General features: G+C 47.1%; 2 protein-coding genes and 1 pseudogene across 3 annotated transcripts in view; 1 reads left to right on the plus strand and 2 right to left on the minus strand.

Annotated features, from left to right (window-relative positions):
• The window catches only part of slc22a17 (solute carrier family 22 member 17), a 56,940-nt gene that overhangs the window by 21,059 nt on the left and 17,899 nt on the right, over positions 1 to 17,982 (plus strand). The window contains 1 exon segment of the mRNA XM_083654668.1: positions 7,260 to 7,363. Within this exon segment, the coding sequence (XP_083510794.1) occupies positions 7,260 to 7,363 (104 nt within the window).
• Positions 4,465 to 5,869, minus strand: LOC310791225 (adenylosuccinate lyase pseudogene; annotated as a pseudogene). The gene has a single exon. The product of its transcript is annotated as an adenylosuccinate lyase pseudogene (transcript).
• LOC310791236 (polyubiquitin-B) lies at positions 9,900 to 15,959 on the minus strand (the record flags this gene model as incomplete). The annotated part of the gene is made up of 2 exons (XM_083652915.1): positions 9,900 to 9,907; positions 15,281 to 15,959. 2 exons carry the CDS (start codon positions 15,957 to 15,959, stop codon positions 9,900 to 9,902), a joined length of 687 nt encoding a protein of 228 aa, XP_083509041.1.

Below are 17,982 nucleotides of genomic sequence, written 5' to 3' on the forward strand. Positions count from 1 at the left end.
CCGATCTCCTCCTCGTCACTAAGTTCTGACTCAGTCTCGTCTCGTTCGAGCTGGGACACAGGAGGCTTGGGTTTGGGACCAGGCGCTGGGACCGGATCGATGGTGGTCACGGGTGTGACAACCGCAAACATCTCATCCAGTGTGCGCTGCCCAGCAGCAAGGCCAGCAGCAAGGCGAACAGCTCGGGCACCGCCGCGCCGAGGGGCGATGCGGTGTTTGGTCTTTTCTTTTGACTTCACCATGACTGACTAGACTATGACTACTACAACTAACTAACTAAACTAAACTACAGACTATACTACAACTAACTAACGCTAACTAAACTGACGACTATAGGCTACTAGCTACTGTAATCTCTTCAACTTCAACTTCAACTCAACTCAGCACACTGTCACAACCGTACACAATGGCGTCTCTTTCCTACTCTGCAAAGAGGAAGCGTTTCTCACGGCTTTTGTCTTCTTGCCACCTCCCCCATTTCAAAAAAACAGCTGCGGTATGTGTTTGATCGCGTGTTGTCGGCTACCCTTTGAAGGCAGGGACCTGTGTCTGTGTGACAGGCTGGGCAAGTGTTTGCTGCAGGCGCTGCACCAATAAAAACAAAAACACGTCAAAGACGTCATTGGCCCTCTGGGCTATTCCTGATAACACGTCAAAGACGTCATTGGCCCTGAATGAGTTAATAACAATCGAAAAAGTTGCTCGTAGCTGCTTTAAGCACTGCATCGATATGTCCCCTATCAACAGGGGAATAAACAAAAACAACCTCCTACCCATTGTCCCCACCCTCACACCCCCCCCCAGCCCTGCAATCATTTCAATATAACAGGAGGACTCTGGAACTGTCAGTCAGCCGTCAACAAAACCGAAATAATTTCTGCCCATGCTCTCTCTCAATCCCTCCACTTCCTTGCCCTCACTGAAACTTGGATACTACCAGAGAACACTGCCACTCCTGCTGCTCTCTCTTCTGCCTTTTCTTTCTCTCACACACCTAGAACCTCTGGGAGAGGTGGTGGCACGGGTCTCCTCATTTCTTCTGAATGGTCATACACGGTTACACCTCCCTCGCACCTTTCCATCTCCTCCTTTGAATCCCACTCTGTCACTGTTTCCCTACCTACCAAACTCGCCATCATCACTATCTACCGCCCGCCTGGACAGCTCAGTTTTTTCCTTGATGAAATGGATACCCTCCTCTCCCTCTACCCCGAGGACGGCACCCCCCTCATACTCGTCGGCGATTTTAATGTCCAGGTGGCAACTCTGCACTCTCCCTCCTTCCTTAACTTCTTTGCATCCTTCGACCTCTCCCTCTCTGCTTCTCCCCCCACACACAATGCTGGAAACCTGCTCGACCTCATTTTCACCCGTTCCCGCCATACCTCCACCCTCTGTGTCACCCCCCTCCCTGTATCGGATCACTACTTCATTACCTTCTCCCTCCCTATCTCCCTTCCCAACGTAGTCTCTTAAAACAGACTGTCTCATCTACATCCGGCGAATGCAGCTATACACAGTCTGTACGTTACACCCCCAGAACATGCACAAGGAAGTTGGGAAAAAAACCTTCAGACAGGAAAGAAGTTTGACGGAATCCGTGTCAGGACCGGTGTTGGACATGTGGATCTATTCGCGGGTAGTTGAGTGCCACGGGAAACTTGGTAGGTCTTGAGAAGCTGGGGTGTTGTGGAACTTGATGGCTGGGGCTGCGCAGTTCGAGGTTTGGGAACGGTCGCAGAGATTGCAGAGATTGGTATGATCCTTGATGAGAATTTATGAATCACTCGCGAGGACCTGCAGGAACAGGCCCTTATAGATGTGAATATGACATCACATGTGTTATGACATCACCAGCGAGGCCATCGAAAGGCATGAAAGACGCCTATGAATCATGACATCATCAGTGATCGATGACATCATAGTAGGAATGACGACGTCAAAGTAGGAATGATGACGTCATCCTAACAATCCGACCAGTCACGACACGTGTGTCCACGAAAAATGCGGCATATTGGATTCTGATTGGACTAATGAGCAGAAGGGCCCGCCTTTCTGCGATTCTGATTGGACTAATGAGCGGAAAACCCGCATTTCTACTTCCCATTCCGGTTGGTGCATGATTCTCCCCCACGAAGTACAGACGGTATGGCGGAAGCATTTGAAAATTGCGGAAGCCAACTCGTCTGTTCTAAGAGACTATTCCCAACGTCTATCCATCTCCGACTCACTCTATTACTACCCATCCCAACCTCCAGACTCCCACCTACGTCCCTCTCCTCTGCTGCCCTCTCCCTCCTTCCCTCACCTGCTCAATTCTCTCTCCTATCCACTGACGACGCCTCCAACACCCTCTTATCCTCTCTCTCCTCTCTCCTCTGCCCTTGATCCCTTTGTCCACTCATCACTAAACCCGCCCGGCCCTCTCCCTCCGCTCCCTGGCTCACTGAACCCCTCCGAACCCACCGCACGGAACTTCGAGCTGCTGAAAGAGCATGGAGAAAGTCCCTCAACCCCAATTATCTCACAGCTTATCACCATATCCTCTCCAATTTCACCTCTGCTGTTTCTACTTCAAAAACCTCCTTTTTCACTTCTTTAATCCAGTCCTCCGCCTCCACCCCAGCAAACTATTCTCCACCTTCTCTTCCCTCCTTAACCCTCCCCCTCCCCCTCCTTCTGCCCTTTCTGCCGATTACTTTCTATCTTACTTCACCAAGAAGGTTTACGACATCAGTTCCTCCTTCCCCCCACTTATCTCTCCTATCTCCAATCCAGTTTCTCCACCCCCTATTCCCGGTCTGTCCACCTTCTCCCCCTTCTCCTCTGAAGAAGTACTTCAACTCATAACATCCAACCGTGCCACCTCCTGCCCCCTGGACCCGATCCCCTCCGCCCTCCTACAGTCTATCTCCCCTGACCTATCCCCTTTCCTCACTACATTCATTAACTCCTCTCTTTCCTCTGGTCTATTTCCAACCATCCTAAAGACTGCCATTGTGAAACCATTACTCAAAAAACCATCCCTCGACCCTACTGTCTGCCATCCACAACTACCGTCCTGTCTCTCTCCTCTCTTTCCTCTCCAAAACCATCGAACGTGCAGTTTCAGTCAAGTTTCCACCTATCTCTCCCAGCACCATCTGTCTGACCCTCTCCAATCTGGTTTCAAACCCGCTCACTCAACCGAGACTGCTCTCCTCGCTATCACTGAGGCACTTCACTCCGCCAAGGCTTCATCCCTCTCCTCTGTTCTCATACTCCTGGACCTATCTGCTGCTTTCGACACTGTTAACCACCAAATCCTTCTTTCCACCATTTCTGACTTGGGTGTCACTGGCTCTGCACTCTGGTTCTCCTCCTATCTTTCCCACCGCTCCTACCGGGTTTCTTGGAGAGGTTCCCTTTCTATTCCTTGCACCCTTTCCACTGGTGTCCCTCAGGGTTCTGTTCTAGGTCCTTTCCTGTTCCTCCTCTACATGGGTTCACTTGTTCACGTCATCTCATCTCACGGTTTTTCCTATCACTCCTATGCCGACGACACACAGCTTTACATTTCCTTCCCCCCCTCTGACACTTCAATCGGGTCACGGATCTCTGCCTGCCTGAAAGACGGTGTCTGGATGGCTGATCACCACCTCAAGCTCAACCCTGAAAAAACCGAGACCAGCCAAGAACCTGGGAGTGATCCTCGATCACCAACTCACCTTCTCTGCCTACATTGCCGCAACAGTACGCTCCTGCAGGTTCTCCCTCTTCAACATTCGCAAGATCCGCCCATTTCTCACCAGAGAAGCAACACAAATTCTGGTACAGTCACTGGTCTTGTCGCGCATCGACTATTGCAACGTCCTTTTGGCAGGCCTCCCTGCTTCGGAAATACGACCTCTTCAGCTCATTCAGAACGCAGCAGCCCGTCTGGTCTACAATCCACCTAGATTTTCCCATGTCACCCCCCTTTTCCGAGAGCTTCACTGGCTTCCCATCCTGGCACGCATCAAATTCAAAACTCTGGCACTGGCTTTCAGGGCCGTTCACCAAACAGCCCCCTCATACTTAGTCTATGGTCACTTTCCAAACCTCTCACCGCCCGCTCCGCCCCTCCACTAGTGCAGGACGTCTCGCCCCTCCCCTGCTACATGGGCCCAGAAGCCGCTCTCGATCGAGACTCTTCTCGTACCTGGCCCCAAAATGGTGGAATGAACTTCCCCCTGACATCAGGACTGCCGAATCACTACCCATTTTCCGCAGAAAACTAAAAAACTCATCTTTTCAGACTTCACATAGACCCTTCCTGAATCCTCCATCTTTCCATGTGTTTTTAATTTAATTATTTGTTTCTGAAATGTATGCTCTTTTAATTGTTCGCACTTTTAATCTCTCTTTTTATGTTTTATTTGTGTGCTGTATATGATCATGTTGTAAGTCGCTTTGGAAAAAGGCGTCTGCTAAATACCAGTCAAGTCAAGTCAAGAGTTCAAGCTCAATGTTGATGTCCATCTTAGCCTTGTAGCGGTCCAGAAGGGGATGTATCTCCTCAGTCAGGAACCTGGCCACCCTGCTCGGAAAGGTGGCCAATGAAGGTTTTGGGGTCCAGAAGGGCATCCAGCTGTCCCAGGATGGGGGTGAAGTAGGGGTCAGCCTGGACCCTGGCCAGAAGGTCATTATCTCCTCCCTCCTGCATGACCACTGCTGCCGCCTGCTGGGACAGCAGACGGATCTTCTCATGGCAGTCCTGTCTGTTCCCTCCAGCCTGCACCATGGCCATGATGATGTTCTCTGTGGCCATGAAGGGCAGCTTGTGGCAGATGTCTCTCGATCACTTTGGGGTAGATGTTCTGCAGGGTGCTGAGGATGTCAGCCGCCAGGAACGACTCGGGCAGGGAGATCCTCATGTTGGCGCTGTCGTCCAGCATTCTCTCCAGCCGCTGGACTGAGGCCATCTGCAGCGGGTCGGCCAGCAGAGCCACCAGGTGAGGGGCCAAGCTGCAGTAGCGCTCTGCACGCATGGGGTTCCTCTTGTAGGGCATGGCACTGGAACCTATCTGCTCTTTCTCAAATGGCTCCTCGATCTCCTTCAGGTTGGCCAGCAGGCGGATGTCCGTACAGATCTTGTGGACAGTAGCTCCCAAACTGGCCAGGGTGTACAGAGTCCACTTTACGACTGTACGTCTGTCCTGTCACCAGGTAGACCTTTTTGAAGCCAGCCATCTCCGTCACCATCCTGTCAAGATCTTCCGCCTTCTTAGGGTCCCCCTGGAAGAGCTGCAGGAAGCTGGCCTGTGTGCCCCTTGAGCCTGTGGAAACGCAGGTCATCATGAGCTCACTGAAGGTTCCTCATGTCCATGGCCAGTCCTGCAGGTCCGCTTCCCTACTGTGGTCAACTAGGGGGGGGGGGGGGGGGGTTGGTAGTGTGTGAAGCCAAGCGTGGGGAGATCAACGTTTTTCTCTGCAAAGTTTGCCAGTCTGCCAATCATCACTCTGGCCAACTTTGGCAACAGGATATCAAATTCATCACGCAACATAATCAGATCGGTATTGTCTCCCACGTAGCAAGAAGTGGATGTGGTGGATCGGCGTTGGGGCAGCAATGTGCGAAGGTGTGGACGTGAGCCATGACGTCGTGCCTCAGCATACGCTCTTCCTCGGTCGCCATGGTGAAGTAAATGTCTTCTGCGTGGCTCTCCATCTCCGAGATCTGTGCGTCGTGATGGGCAGATCCAGAGCCTTCTCAGCTTTGGCCAGGCAGATCCACAGCTTTCTCCATGTTGTGAATTTCTTCCTATCACTGAAGTTGTAGGCCATTTCCTTGTTGGCATCTGGACACCAGCGGGGAGCAGTACTTCATGAACTCATCAGCTCCCTCCATGTCTCCCTCCATGTCAGACATTGCTCAGCATCATCAACATCATCAGCCCTCGATGATGATCTCATCAGCGATGTCATCAGTGGTCACTTGAGCAATTGTGATATCATCAGTGATGTCACTCAAGCAATTGTGATGTCATCAGTGATGCCGGGCCGCCTTATTATAGTAGTAGGGGGGCACTACAGCGATATTTTATCTTTTTATTTTAGTGACAACATTGAGACAGCAAGGATGGACATCAGTGATGTCACTCGAGAATTGTGATGTCATCAGTTATTTATGACAGACACAGATGATGTCATAATAATAACACAACCCAGCGAGGAGGGAACAGACACACAGACGGACGCATCAGCAATGATAGACATCAGTGTTGTCAGTCAAGAATTGTGAGGTCATCAGTTATTTATGACAGACACTGATGATGTGTTATAATAATAACACAACCCAGCGAGGAGTTAACAGACAGACACACACACAGACAGACAGATGCACCCCCGTGTTACCTCTGGCTTGGTTGGCGACGGGTGTCCATACAGGCACGATTGGCTGTCTGCCGGTGGGAAGCCGGATTAGGGGTATGTGTCCTGGTCGCTGCAGTAGTGCCTCCTCTGGTTGGTCGGGGCGCCTGTTTGGGGCGGTAGGGAACTGGTGGCAATAGCGTGATCCTCCCACGTGCTACGTGCTGCCGGTGAAGCTCCCCGCTGTCAGGTGAAAAGAAGCGGCTGGCAACTATGCATGTGTCGGAGGAAGTATGGTGCTAATCTACGGCTCTCCCCAGATCGGCAAATGGTGGAGCAGCGACCGGGGCAGCAGGGGAACAATTGGCCAAGTACAATAGGGGAGAAAATTGGTGGAAAATCAGAAGGAAAAAAATAGATAAAAGACATCACATGAAGGCAATACTCTGTAATAAATCGAGTGAGGTTAAGTGACTTAAAAGATGATATTGATTGTGCGAGCTCCTCGGGTTCGTATTTGTACTTGGACGTATTGCGATATGAACTCCAGTTCAGATGGGCCCTATTTGTATATAAGCACTTGAGGGGGTGGACATTATATTGCTTATGATTTGCTTGATTTGAATATTAATGAAAAATGGTCTCCCGATGGATGTACATCTAGATTTAGTATAGGGTATTCCCTCTCCCTCATGCCCACCTCTCCTATCCTTACTGTACCTCATCCCTCTCTCTTCTATTCATCCATCCATACTTATATCCCTCCCTCCCTTCATCCATTCCTTTGTTCCTGCTGTTCCTGACGTGTTGTGATGCTTACCCGATGACCACCTATTTTTGTAGCATTTTGAACTGAACGGAGTGGATAATAACTGACAGGCTCTTGACCTCTCCTCTGCCCCCTCCCTTTCTGTGTCTCTGCTGTCCAGTGGGATCTGGTGTGTGCTCAGTACTGGCTGGTCCCAGTGGAGGAAGTCTGTTTCATCCTGGGCGTCCTGACTGGCTGCCTGGGTCTGGGCTATGCTGCTGACAGGTAACACGCACAGACGCACACACTCGCACACACGCACACACACACACACACACACACACACACACACACACACACACACACACACACACACACACACACACACACACACACACACACACACACACACAGGTTTTTGGCAGGAGTGAGTAAGATGCACAGTCGGCTGCTGAAAAGATTACACAAACAACCCAAGAAGCTCCTCCGTTAATAGGTTATTGTGTCAGTTTGTCTGTGGCTGCTCTGTCTGATATAGTCATGGACTGCCACATAAATCAGGATGGGAGACACATGACACACTCGCACACGCACACACATTAACATAATCCACTAGCACTCTGGCCGTCAATTGCCATCAAGACGCTCTAATCAAATTATCAAGATCCTTACTCTTCATTCTCTCGTGGATGCACGCGCACGCACACATGCACCCACTATTTTTTTTACCAGAAGCAGTAGATGTTAATGTTTCAAATTAAATTAGCCATATTGTTTCCCCTACCAATCAATAGCTGGTGTAAGCCGCCCTGCCCAAAGGAACAGCCAGCCCTCCTCACTCATTCATCTGTATCACTTCCAAACAGTTTTACTATCAAGTGGCCTAAATGCCATTTCATGTTTCAAATATGTTTTATTTGAGCATGACAATATATACACACATACAGTACTATATGTACATACAGTATATTCTATTACATTTTTACAGATATAGGTTCGATCATGAAATGCTTTTTTTTTTATTTGAACATGTACACACACATACATACAAATACAAAACATTAAAGAAAATAAAGAAAATAAAGAAAAAAAATAAAGAGAAAAGAAAAAGCTCTCCATTAACTTAGTTTCTCAGTTCTATTCCTGACTCTCCCCCAACTCCACCCTATTCTTCTGTCAAAAGGTATTTTTGTTGATATTGAGAGGAAAGCGCCAATTTTATTTTGCAAGTGCAAGATACTGAATTAGAGGCGACCACACCTTATCAAGTGATCAGACATGAACTCCGGGTCAGGTCAGGATTGCTTGTCCTGAGCCTGAGCCGGGGGATACGTAAAGTGTACCCTTTCAGACATGAGGCATGTTGCTTTCATGTGGAGCACCTCCAGGTGTAAAGTAGAGAGGGGGCGGGGGTGGGGGGAATTTGAGCATGACCACACAATGGGGAGTTGTGAAAACTAACCACACAGCTGCACTTAGGGTTGCCAACAGTCCCGTATTAGCCGGGACATCCCGTATTTGGGTCAAAAGAGACGTGTCCCGTACGGGACGCCACTTGTCCCGGGTTAAAGGGAAGAGGCATATATATTGTGACCTGTCTGTCTGCTTGCCTGTGTGTTTGTGTGCTGTATGACAGCGATCCCCAAAGTCCGGACTCCGGTCCGCATCCGGACCCAGACGCCGTCCTATCCGGACCAATCGCCTATAACCTACAAATCATTGAGAATTGTTACATTTCACCGAGCCGGCACATGCTTTTCTACGCTTTACTGGTCTAATGTGCCAGGAGGCTCACAGACCAATGCATGCGCTGTAAATCATCACACGTGATGCTACTGAGCCAATCAAATATCCGATTCGATTCTGCCTGTTCCAGTCGCCAGTCGGTTCCAGTGGTGCTGCAGGCGAGAGATTGTCAGACACGGAGATATGCGATAGATATAAGTAATTTAACATGGTGTGCTCAAAAGAAACGAGTAGACCGCAAAAACAAAGATTTTGTTTTAATCCGGAGCAGGCAGACTCCTAGATGTTCATTCATTGTTCTCACGGGCAGTTCAAAACCAGGCAGTATGTCAGTGCGATGCGATCCTAACCTGTCTGTGAAAGCGCCACAGGAGCAAACACACTCAAATCCAGACTGAGGGCACACTCACACATTCACTGCCCAACGGCATGTGACGTTTGCATTGCGAACGATCGATAGACAGACAGACAGACAGACAGACACACAGATAGACAGGCAGACAGACAGACAGGCAGGCAGATAGATAGATAGATAGATAGATAGAGACAGACACTGAGACAGATAGATAGATAGATAGATAGAGACAGACACTGAGACAGATAGATAGATAGATAGATAGGGAGCTCACTTCTCTCAAGAGAAAAGGTGGAGTTAAGGGAAGAAAAGAAGATTTTCTTTCTCAAATTAAAACACTTTTAAGATGCACATTTTCCCAAAGCACTCTGTTGTATGTTATTTTTAAATGCAGCCATTATTTTACTTGAAATGAGAAAATAACATGTATTTATTATTATTGTAGGCTAGTTATTTATAATTAATCCAGTTAAATATGAAAACTAAATAAACATTGTTGATGTTTATTTTGATTTAACAGTCAGTCGTTGACTACATACAGACATTGTACCATTAGGCTACTGCAATCATTGAAGTAGCCTAAGTTCAATGGCACTGAATCATAACGCAAGCTACTGTACGTTACAATGTTCCGGACCTTTGCTTGAGGACATTTTCTCTAACTGGACCTCTATGAATTTTAATTGAGTGCCCCTGCTGTATGAGATAACACGAAGGGCGCTAGGACCCTGGGGGTGCCGGCGTGCCGCAGCACACGAGAGCACAGACTGTGTGTGTGTGTGTGTGTGTGTGTGTGTGTGTGTGTGTGTGTGACTCTCAGGTGGGCGCGGCTATTCTCTGGCAGCGTGTGGTGTGCCACAATCACTCATGTGGAAAAATGAGCGCACGACGTGAGCATGAAAGAGATGGAGACGGCGATGCGGGTGTGATAAACTCATTTTTGTCCATGGACCACATAATAACACACCCAAAGTATTATCTTATCAAATCTGTCTACATGTATGTGCACTACAATTTACAGCAGTTATGCCATCTTCTTTGGTGTGTGATTATTTTCAAAGTCACATTTGAAAGACCAGATTCAAATCATGCATTTTCAAACCTTTCAATATTATGTGAAATGTTTCTCTATCAAGGGAAATGGCAATAACAGCTAGTAATGACAACAGAAAATAAACACTGTAAAGGGAATGAATGTAGAAAATAGAGTTAAATGTAAAAAATAATAATACCCCGGGGGACATGCAGAGTCTGAAAACAAGTTGATAAAAATACATAATGGACGATAACTGCCTAACATTCATGGCATATAATCGTTTGCGCATAACGTTAGTAATTAATTAAACAACCGTACAACTCACGCCCAGATGCATCGATTTCCTCGAGTCTCAAGCGCTAAAAATAAAACAGTCCTAAAATACGTCAAACCTACTAGAATTATACAGAATACAGGAAGCTACATGTTTTTACCTTCGAAATAAAATCAATGTTGTATTGCTTAGTAACAAGAAATCAGAACGGTCGACTCACTACGGGTTAAAATTGACTTTTCGAAGGCAGCAGATATTCTTCCAGTTTATCTCTGTTCTGTATCTTTCGGATAACACACACAAAAAAACATTACACGTGCATTTACTTTACTACTTATTTAATTGCCATTATTGCGAAGGTTATACCCAGAAATTTCCGTTTACTGCCTGACTTGACGCTACTTGGAATTTGTGGTTCTGCACGTGAATCTTCACAAACGCTGTGTAAACGTTAAATCAAAGGCATGAACGCAACCAGATCCAGATACCCTACCTAGCGATGTCCAATACTGGGAAGCGGGACGACCCTCGCGTCCAAAAATGCTCATTAAATGTGTGTGCTGTGCAAAGCTATGCAGAAATTAAATCAGATCAGAGCCATGAGCCTTTCAATCCAGCAACATGTAGCCTGTTGGCTGACGCACACGGAGCAGGTTTGAGCTTCATTTGGAAAAACTGAAACGGCATGATGTTTTTTTTTGCTCGCTCATTCACATCGACTATTTATATAATAATAATCTGCCACGCTGGCTTTCTGTCTCTGTCCTCATGCACTCACTGAGCTGGCTACTTCACGGAGCTCTGGAGGAGGTGGGGGACAATCCGCTTCTGATACTAGGGCTCGAGGTACACTTACCTCCGGATAGTAGGAGGATCGCGGGAGCGCGCAGAGCTCACCAAAATGTGTTCACACTAGGGTTGTGCGATGTCAGCAAAATATCCATCATGATTGTTTTACAGTGCAACATCGTTTTGAACGATGGCATCGTCATTTATGCCATCCGCCGCTGCAATGCACGTTAAAAGCAGGACAGCTGAGCTCTTCATGAGACCGACAGGCAGGCTACTAGCTACTGCACAGAGCCAGGCGACTCAAGCAGTGAGCGGCAGCTACTGCTCTAACAGCTAGCAGTAGCCTAGCTGCTGCTGCTGCTGCTCTATTTCTCTCTCAACTTTGGAACCAGGCGAGTTAAATTCACACACAGTTGAAGACTTGTACTCACTTTGGGTTGAAAACAGGAAAGAACGTGAAGTTTCTTCTTTGTCTTAAATTTTTTTCACAACAACACAGCCGACACGCGCGGGGGACGCCCCGGCGACATTAAACAAGCGCCCCCTGTTCAGAGAAGCAGTACAGAGAAGGAGGGGGAGTGGAGGCTTTCCTGAACTGAACTGGGCGCGCTTGTTTAATGCCGCCGGCGCGTCCCCCACGCGTTACGGTAAGATGACTTGGCCTCTTTTATTATTAAAACGGCACACATTTATTTCGAACAGATAATTAATCACGATGATCCGATGTAGAAGGCTCAGAGGTCGATGGGGGGTCGGCCAATCACGATGGTCGATGCCATCGTCCATCGTGCCAACCCTAGTTCACACATACACCACCATCTGGATGCCCTCTAGATAACTCCCGAATTCCAAGGCATGTGTGAAAGCGGCTTTAGTCATAATCCTAATGTTTGAAGCCCAGTAATAAGATAGAACATTTGGGAGTCCTAGACCCCCCTCCCTTTTAGATTTGCAGAGATGCCTCTTGCCAATTCTATGTGTTTTCTAAATGCCATTTCAAAAGGCTTTCGACTACACCAAGAAATTGTTTCTGCGGGTAAATTCTGGTGCCTGCTACTGTATGCAAAAACCATAGAACAGATCGCAAAACAACAACAAATGACCTAGCCGTTCATGCCAGAGAATGTAAGGCTTTTTTCACATGCTTAGTTTTGCTGGAGTTGATGATAGAGCCGCATGCTCGGCAAGCACACCCCAGGTACTCCACATAATTGACGTAATGAATTCAGTCTCTGTCGGTCGGGGTGCTGTCGGATTGAGCTGGCACAGCGGAAGCTGTAGTTTTGGGGGGAATTGTGAGGGAGAAGATGTCAGTTTAATTGGCGAACAACCTTCATTAATTTGCTAAACAATGGAGCAGAGCCTCTGTTTGCTAAGACTGGTGAGTTATTGTAGCCTCTAGGGCAGGGTTGGGCAATTATTTTTCATGGGGGCCACAGAAACCAAGATTGTTGCCAGAGGCCGAACAAATATTGTCATGCCGTAACCCAGGAAATTTGATGATAGAGAGGACCACAAAAAAATGTCCTCGCTACCAAAGGGCCAGATTTTGCTGAGGGTTGGGGACCGAACGGCGCCGGCGCAAATTTTTTTGGGGTATTTGAAGTCAGGTTTAGAGGAATAACTAATTTTAAATTAACAGTTGTGATGTCATCATTCAGTCTTAAACACCAATATTTGATCATTTTCTCACTCACTCCTATATCACCACTTGCTCTCCCTGCAGGGCTTGAAATTAACTTTTTTGACCACCTGCCAATATGGCTGCTAGATTTTAAAGTTACCAGCTAATTAGAATTTCCACTAGCCAAAATGTTTTTCTTGAAATTAAACCAGAATATGAATGGGTTAATTTAAGCATAAGTATCAGTAAGTGGCCCGGGATTCTCAAAGCCTGTGTTGAGGGTCATACAAACAAAAATGCACTCTTGAAGCAAAAAAAATCCAAAACCAACAAGTTAATTATTTTTACTTCAATGTAGAACAGTCATTTCTTACACATGAGATTACTTTTAGCCTTTTAGTCATAAAGATTATTGAAAGATATTCCATATTCCAGACTGAAATGTTATAACAGAAGTGGAGTATTGGCCAGAATGACATGAACATTTGGACACTTATTCAGTGTGCACACGCTGAAGAAGGCCGTTAGGCTGAAACGTTCGTGTCTGTGTACCTGGTGAACTGGAATAAACCTAAGAAAGGACATTCTGTGTGCTGGCTCTCCTTCTCCTTAAACGGCACTGTCCAATTGTCTGGCAACTGAGACTACTGTACTACAGTACAGACATTAACATTTTTATAATAATACAAAACCTATCATACTTTGTTTTACATACTTTAATAACCTAATAATCTAAATAATTTCCAGGTCTTCCATATCTTCATCTTTATCAGAACTTTGCACACTCTCTGAGGTGGATGCCTGGTTCTCACAGTCTGCCGGTCTACACCTGAGGCCATTTACAACACACATACATCTTGGGAGTGAACATTTTTCCCTTTCACTCTTTGGATCAAGTTCATTCCATCAACCACTGTAGCAGAGTTCCCTGGGAGTTGCTCTGCTACTGCTACATTTTTCTGCAATTTTGTGACCAAAGTAGCTTAATTTGTCTTTCTCAGCAATCCATCTGGTGTGGACAGGGCCCAGGGGAATGGTCCAAGGGGTTGAGAAAGGATATCCTCGATACAGACTGCACCCTTGTGCCATCACTTTGATGTGTCCAAACAAGGACCTGTCTGCCCTCCCGCTTCATCTCACTTCTCTCTTCTTACACATATCACTGAATGTATTCAGCATGTTTTTCACTGGTTTATGGAATTTCTTTGTTGGTGCGTCTTTCTCCAGTCTCTCATCCTTGAGGTTCAGTGTCTTGCCCAAGGACACTTCGACATGCGGACTGGAGGAGCCGGGGATCGAACCACCGACCTTCTGATTAGTGGACGTCCCACTCTACCTCCTGAGCCACAGCCCCTTGTTTAGGCTGAACCATGTTGTGCCTCTAGGAGTCTGTGTCTTTGTTAACTGTGACTTCAGTAGCCTGGTATCTCCATTTACTCTAGAAAGGTAATAGATGCCGGTTTACTTACACTGGATTCATTGCTTAACTTGTTACCTATCAAAGGGGACCAGAAATATGCCTTATGGTTCAGGAGCTATCATGATTAATTTGGGGGATGTCATTTCAGGCAGGAGACCTGAAGAATATTCTTTCTTTCTTTCTTTCAAGTCAGAGCTCTGATTTTGAGTGCTGTTCCAGTCCACTTTTTCTAGTAGGTCAGAAAATCCGAAGGTCAGAGTTGTCTGGATTCTGGAATGCAGCAATAGAACTTGTATGACTGCATCGGCGACCTGAAGACTTTCTTTCACGGACAGACAGGCAGACATATGGACAGTCCCTCTTATAGACGCCTCGGCCCCTAGTGACCACGTAGTAAAAAAATAAGCAAAACATGTACATTTGAATTAGTAATAATAATTTATTGCATTTTAATTTATGCATTTATATAGAACCTTTCTAAATTAGATACACAAATATTTTCACATATCAGGGGAGGCTCAACACACAGAGGCTATCATGGTGCAGAGTTGAAGACTGAATGTGCCAATTAAGTAACGAGGGATGATTAGGTGGACATGATTGAAGGAATTTTTTATTTTTTAAATTTAGCCAGGGCAGCGGGGTTACACCCCTACTCTTACGAAGAGTGCCGATGGGATCTTTAATGACCACAAAGAGTCAGGACCTCGGTTTAACGTCTCATCCGAAGGACGGTGCTCACTCACAGAACAGAGTCCGTGTCTCTGGCCTGGGACATTGGAAGATTATTCATGAGACCAGAGGGGAAGAGCACCTCCTACTGGCCCTCCAACACCACTTTCAGTTCCAGTCTCCAATCCAAGGAGTATCCACAGCCAGACCTGCTTAGCTTCCCAAGGAAAGCCAATAGCATAGAATGATTTACTGAATGATGATTGAATGATTTTCTGGCCACCCCTCAGACGCAGGACAAGATGGAGAGTAGATTCTTTCTGGATATTGTAGTCAGACAGGGTGCGGCCATCTTCCAGCTGCTTGCCAGCAAATATCAGCCTCTGCTGTTCAGGGGGAATGCCTTCTTTGTCCTGGATCTTGGCCTTCACATTCTCAATGGTGTCACTTGGCTCAACCTCCAGGGTGACGGTCTTACCAGTGAGGGTCTTCACGAAGATCTGCATGCCACCCCTCAGGCGCAGGACAAGATGGAGGGTGGACTCCTTCTGAATGTTGTAGTCAGACAGGGTGCGGCCATCTTCCAGCTGCTTGCCGGCAAAGATCAGCCTCTGCTGGTCAGGGGGAATGCCTTCTTTGTCCTGAATCTTGGCCTTCACATTCTCGATGGTGTCACTTGGCTCAACCTCCAGGGTGACGGTCTTACCGGTGAGGGTCTTGACGAAGATCTGCATGCCTCCCCTCAGACGCAGGACAAGATGGAGGGTGGACTCCTTCTGGATGTTGTAGTCAGATAGCGTGCGGCCATCTTCCAGCTGCTTGCCGGCAAAGATCAGCCTCTGCTGATCAGGAGGAATGCCTTCTTTGTCCTGGATCTTGGCCTTCACATTCTCGATGGTGTCACTTGGTTCAACCTCCAGGGTGACGGTCTTGCCGGTGAGGGTCTTGACGAAGATCTGCATGCCTCCCCTCAGACGCAGGACAAGATGGAGAGTGGATTCTTTCTGGATATTGTAGTCAGACAGGGTGCGTCCATCTTCCAGCTGCTTGCCAGCAAAGATCAGCCTCTGCTGATCAGGGGGAATGCCTTCTTTGTCCTGGATCTTGGCCTTCACATTTTCGATGGTGTCACTTGGCTCAACCTCCAGGGTGACGGTCTTACCGGTGAGGGTCTTCACAAAGATCTGCATGTTTGTATGTTGTTACTGTGGCTTTGGCTATGAGTCCTCCAATTTATAACCTCAGCAGGGAAGCATTTATGACATCACTGATGATGTCACAATGTGTATGACATCACTGATTATGTCACTGATCATAAAAAAAAAAAAAAATGTCACTGGTCATGTCACACCAATGACATCATCACCGATGACATCACAATTGCTCAACTGACATCACTGATGACATTACAATTGCTCCAGTGATATCACTGATGACATCACTGACATCACCGATGATATCACAATTGCTCGAGGGACATTCAGAAGCAGATTGGAAGCAGATTCCACTGTAAAGAGCTATTAAAATAACTGACTAAGAAGAAGCCTGGAGCTGCAGAGACACAATTTTGTTTTTAGTGTAGAGGGTCTTAGATACCGGTATACTCTTTTTACCACGTGCGCCGTGGTCAAGAGAAGGCTTTTTTGGGGTGAGTCATTCATTCAGTCAGGAATGAATGAATGATGTCATCAGTGATGATTTCATCAGTGATGTCATCAGTGATGATGTCATGCCAATTTTGGTGGTTTTATCCTTGTTGTCAGGTATTTTGACTCTTGACTGTAAAGCTGGAAACATGCTTGACGTTTGGCCCGGCCGCACGGAAATGAGAGACACGGAATCCTGACGAGAAAACGTTGAAACAAAAAGCTTTTATACTGTGTGGTTTCTGCTTGCGGAAGTGAGCGGGAGTCTTGAAAACTCCACTTTGTCCGCGTAGTTACAAAATTCGGGGTGTGCACGGCCAGGCGAAAACCGCCCGCACCAGAGCCTTGCGGAGGGGCGTGTCTGCTGATTTGACATCACTTTTCCGCACGGACACTCGCAGTCCTCGCCGATGCGGGAAGCATAATTCCAGTTTAAGAGGGCCAAGTCTTCATTAAGAAGGTCCTCATGTTTTTCTCTGAAACGGATTCTGTTGAGAAGTTCTGCGTATGTTCTGCCATTGCCTTGGTGATGGCTCTGTTCCAGTGTTACACAGCTGAACATCTGCCAGAGATTGAAGATATCGAAAACATCTTTAAACCTACCAAACTTGGGCTGCTGAAAGATATAATTTCCAGAAATGGGCTTGAGTTGCATGAGGTCGCCTGGTTCCGACATGACTCACGTGGTCCTGGGCAGAAGTTGCCCTTGTTTACATTTTACAGTATCTTTTGGCATTGACAGAGCTCTTGATACAAGGAATATCAGTTTGTAAGAGCTAAACATGAGCTTTAGATATACTGTACTGAAAGCCATACATGGTTTGTTTACATTTGTATTGTTTTAAGCATTAGAGCAAAACAGTCTTGTGTTTTGAGTTATGGTGCAATAATAACAATTAAAAGAGCACATTGTCCATCTAGAACAGGGATCCCCAACCCCCGGGCCCGGGACTGGTGCCGGTCCTCAAAGCATTTGCTGCCGGGCCACGAGGAAGCGGCAGGGAGAAGGGAAAGACAGAGAGAGAGAAACAATTTGTGTGCAATTGGCATGGTCCGTCTTTTGTGCGGACTGCAGAGCTGCCAGCCTGCACCTTTCATGCCTGTGACCACCTCACACACAAGCGAGGTAATTGAATGGTGACGGCCTGTTGATAGTGTGTGTGGTTGTGAGAATGTCTGCGGGGTGCAGCGAGTTTGAAACTCCACTTGAGTTTCTTCAGAATAGCTGCAAGCGTGGAGGGCACCCTGCACAACTAGAAAGAAAGAAAGAAAGGAAGGAAAGCTTGGCATAGGCTACTATGCTTGCAAATGACGGTGGGCTGAAAAGTAAGTTTGCTAC

This window comes from Poromitra crassiceps (genome assembly GCF_964638095.1).
Source record: "Poromitra crassiceps genome assembly, chromosome: 2".
In the NCBI taxonomy this organism is placed as follows: Eukaryota; Metazoa; Chordata; class Actinopteri; order Beryciformes; family Melamphaidae; genus Poromitra; species Poromitra crassiceps.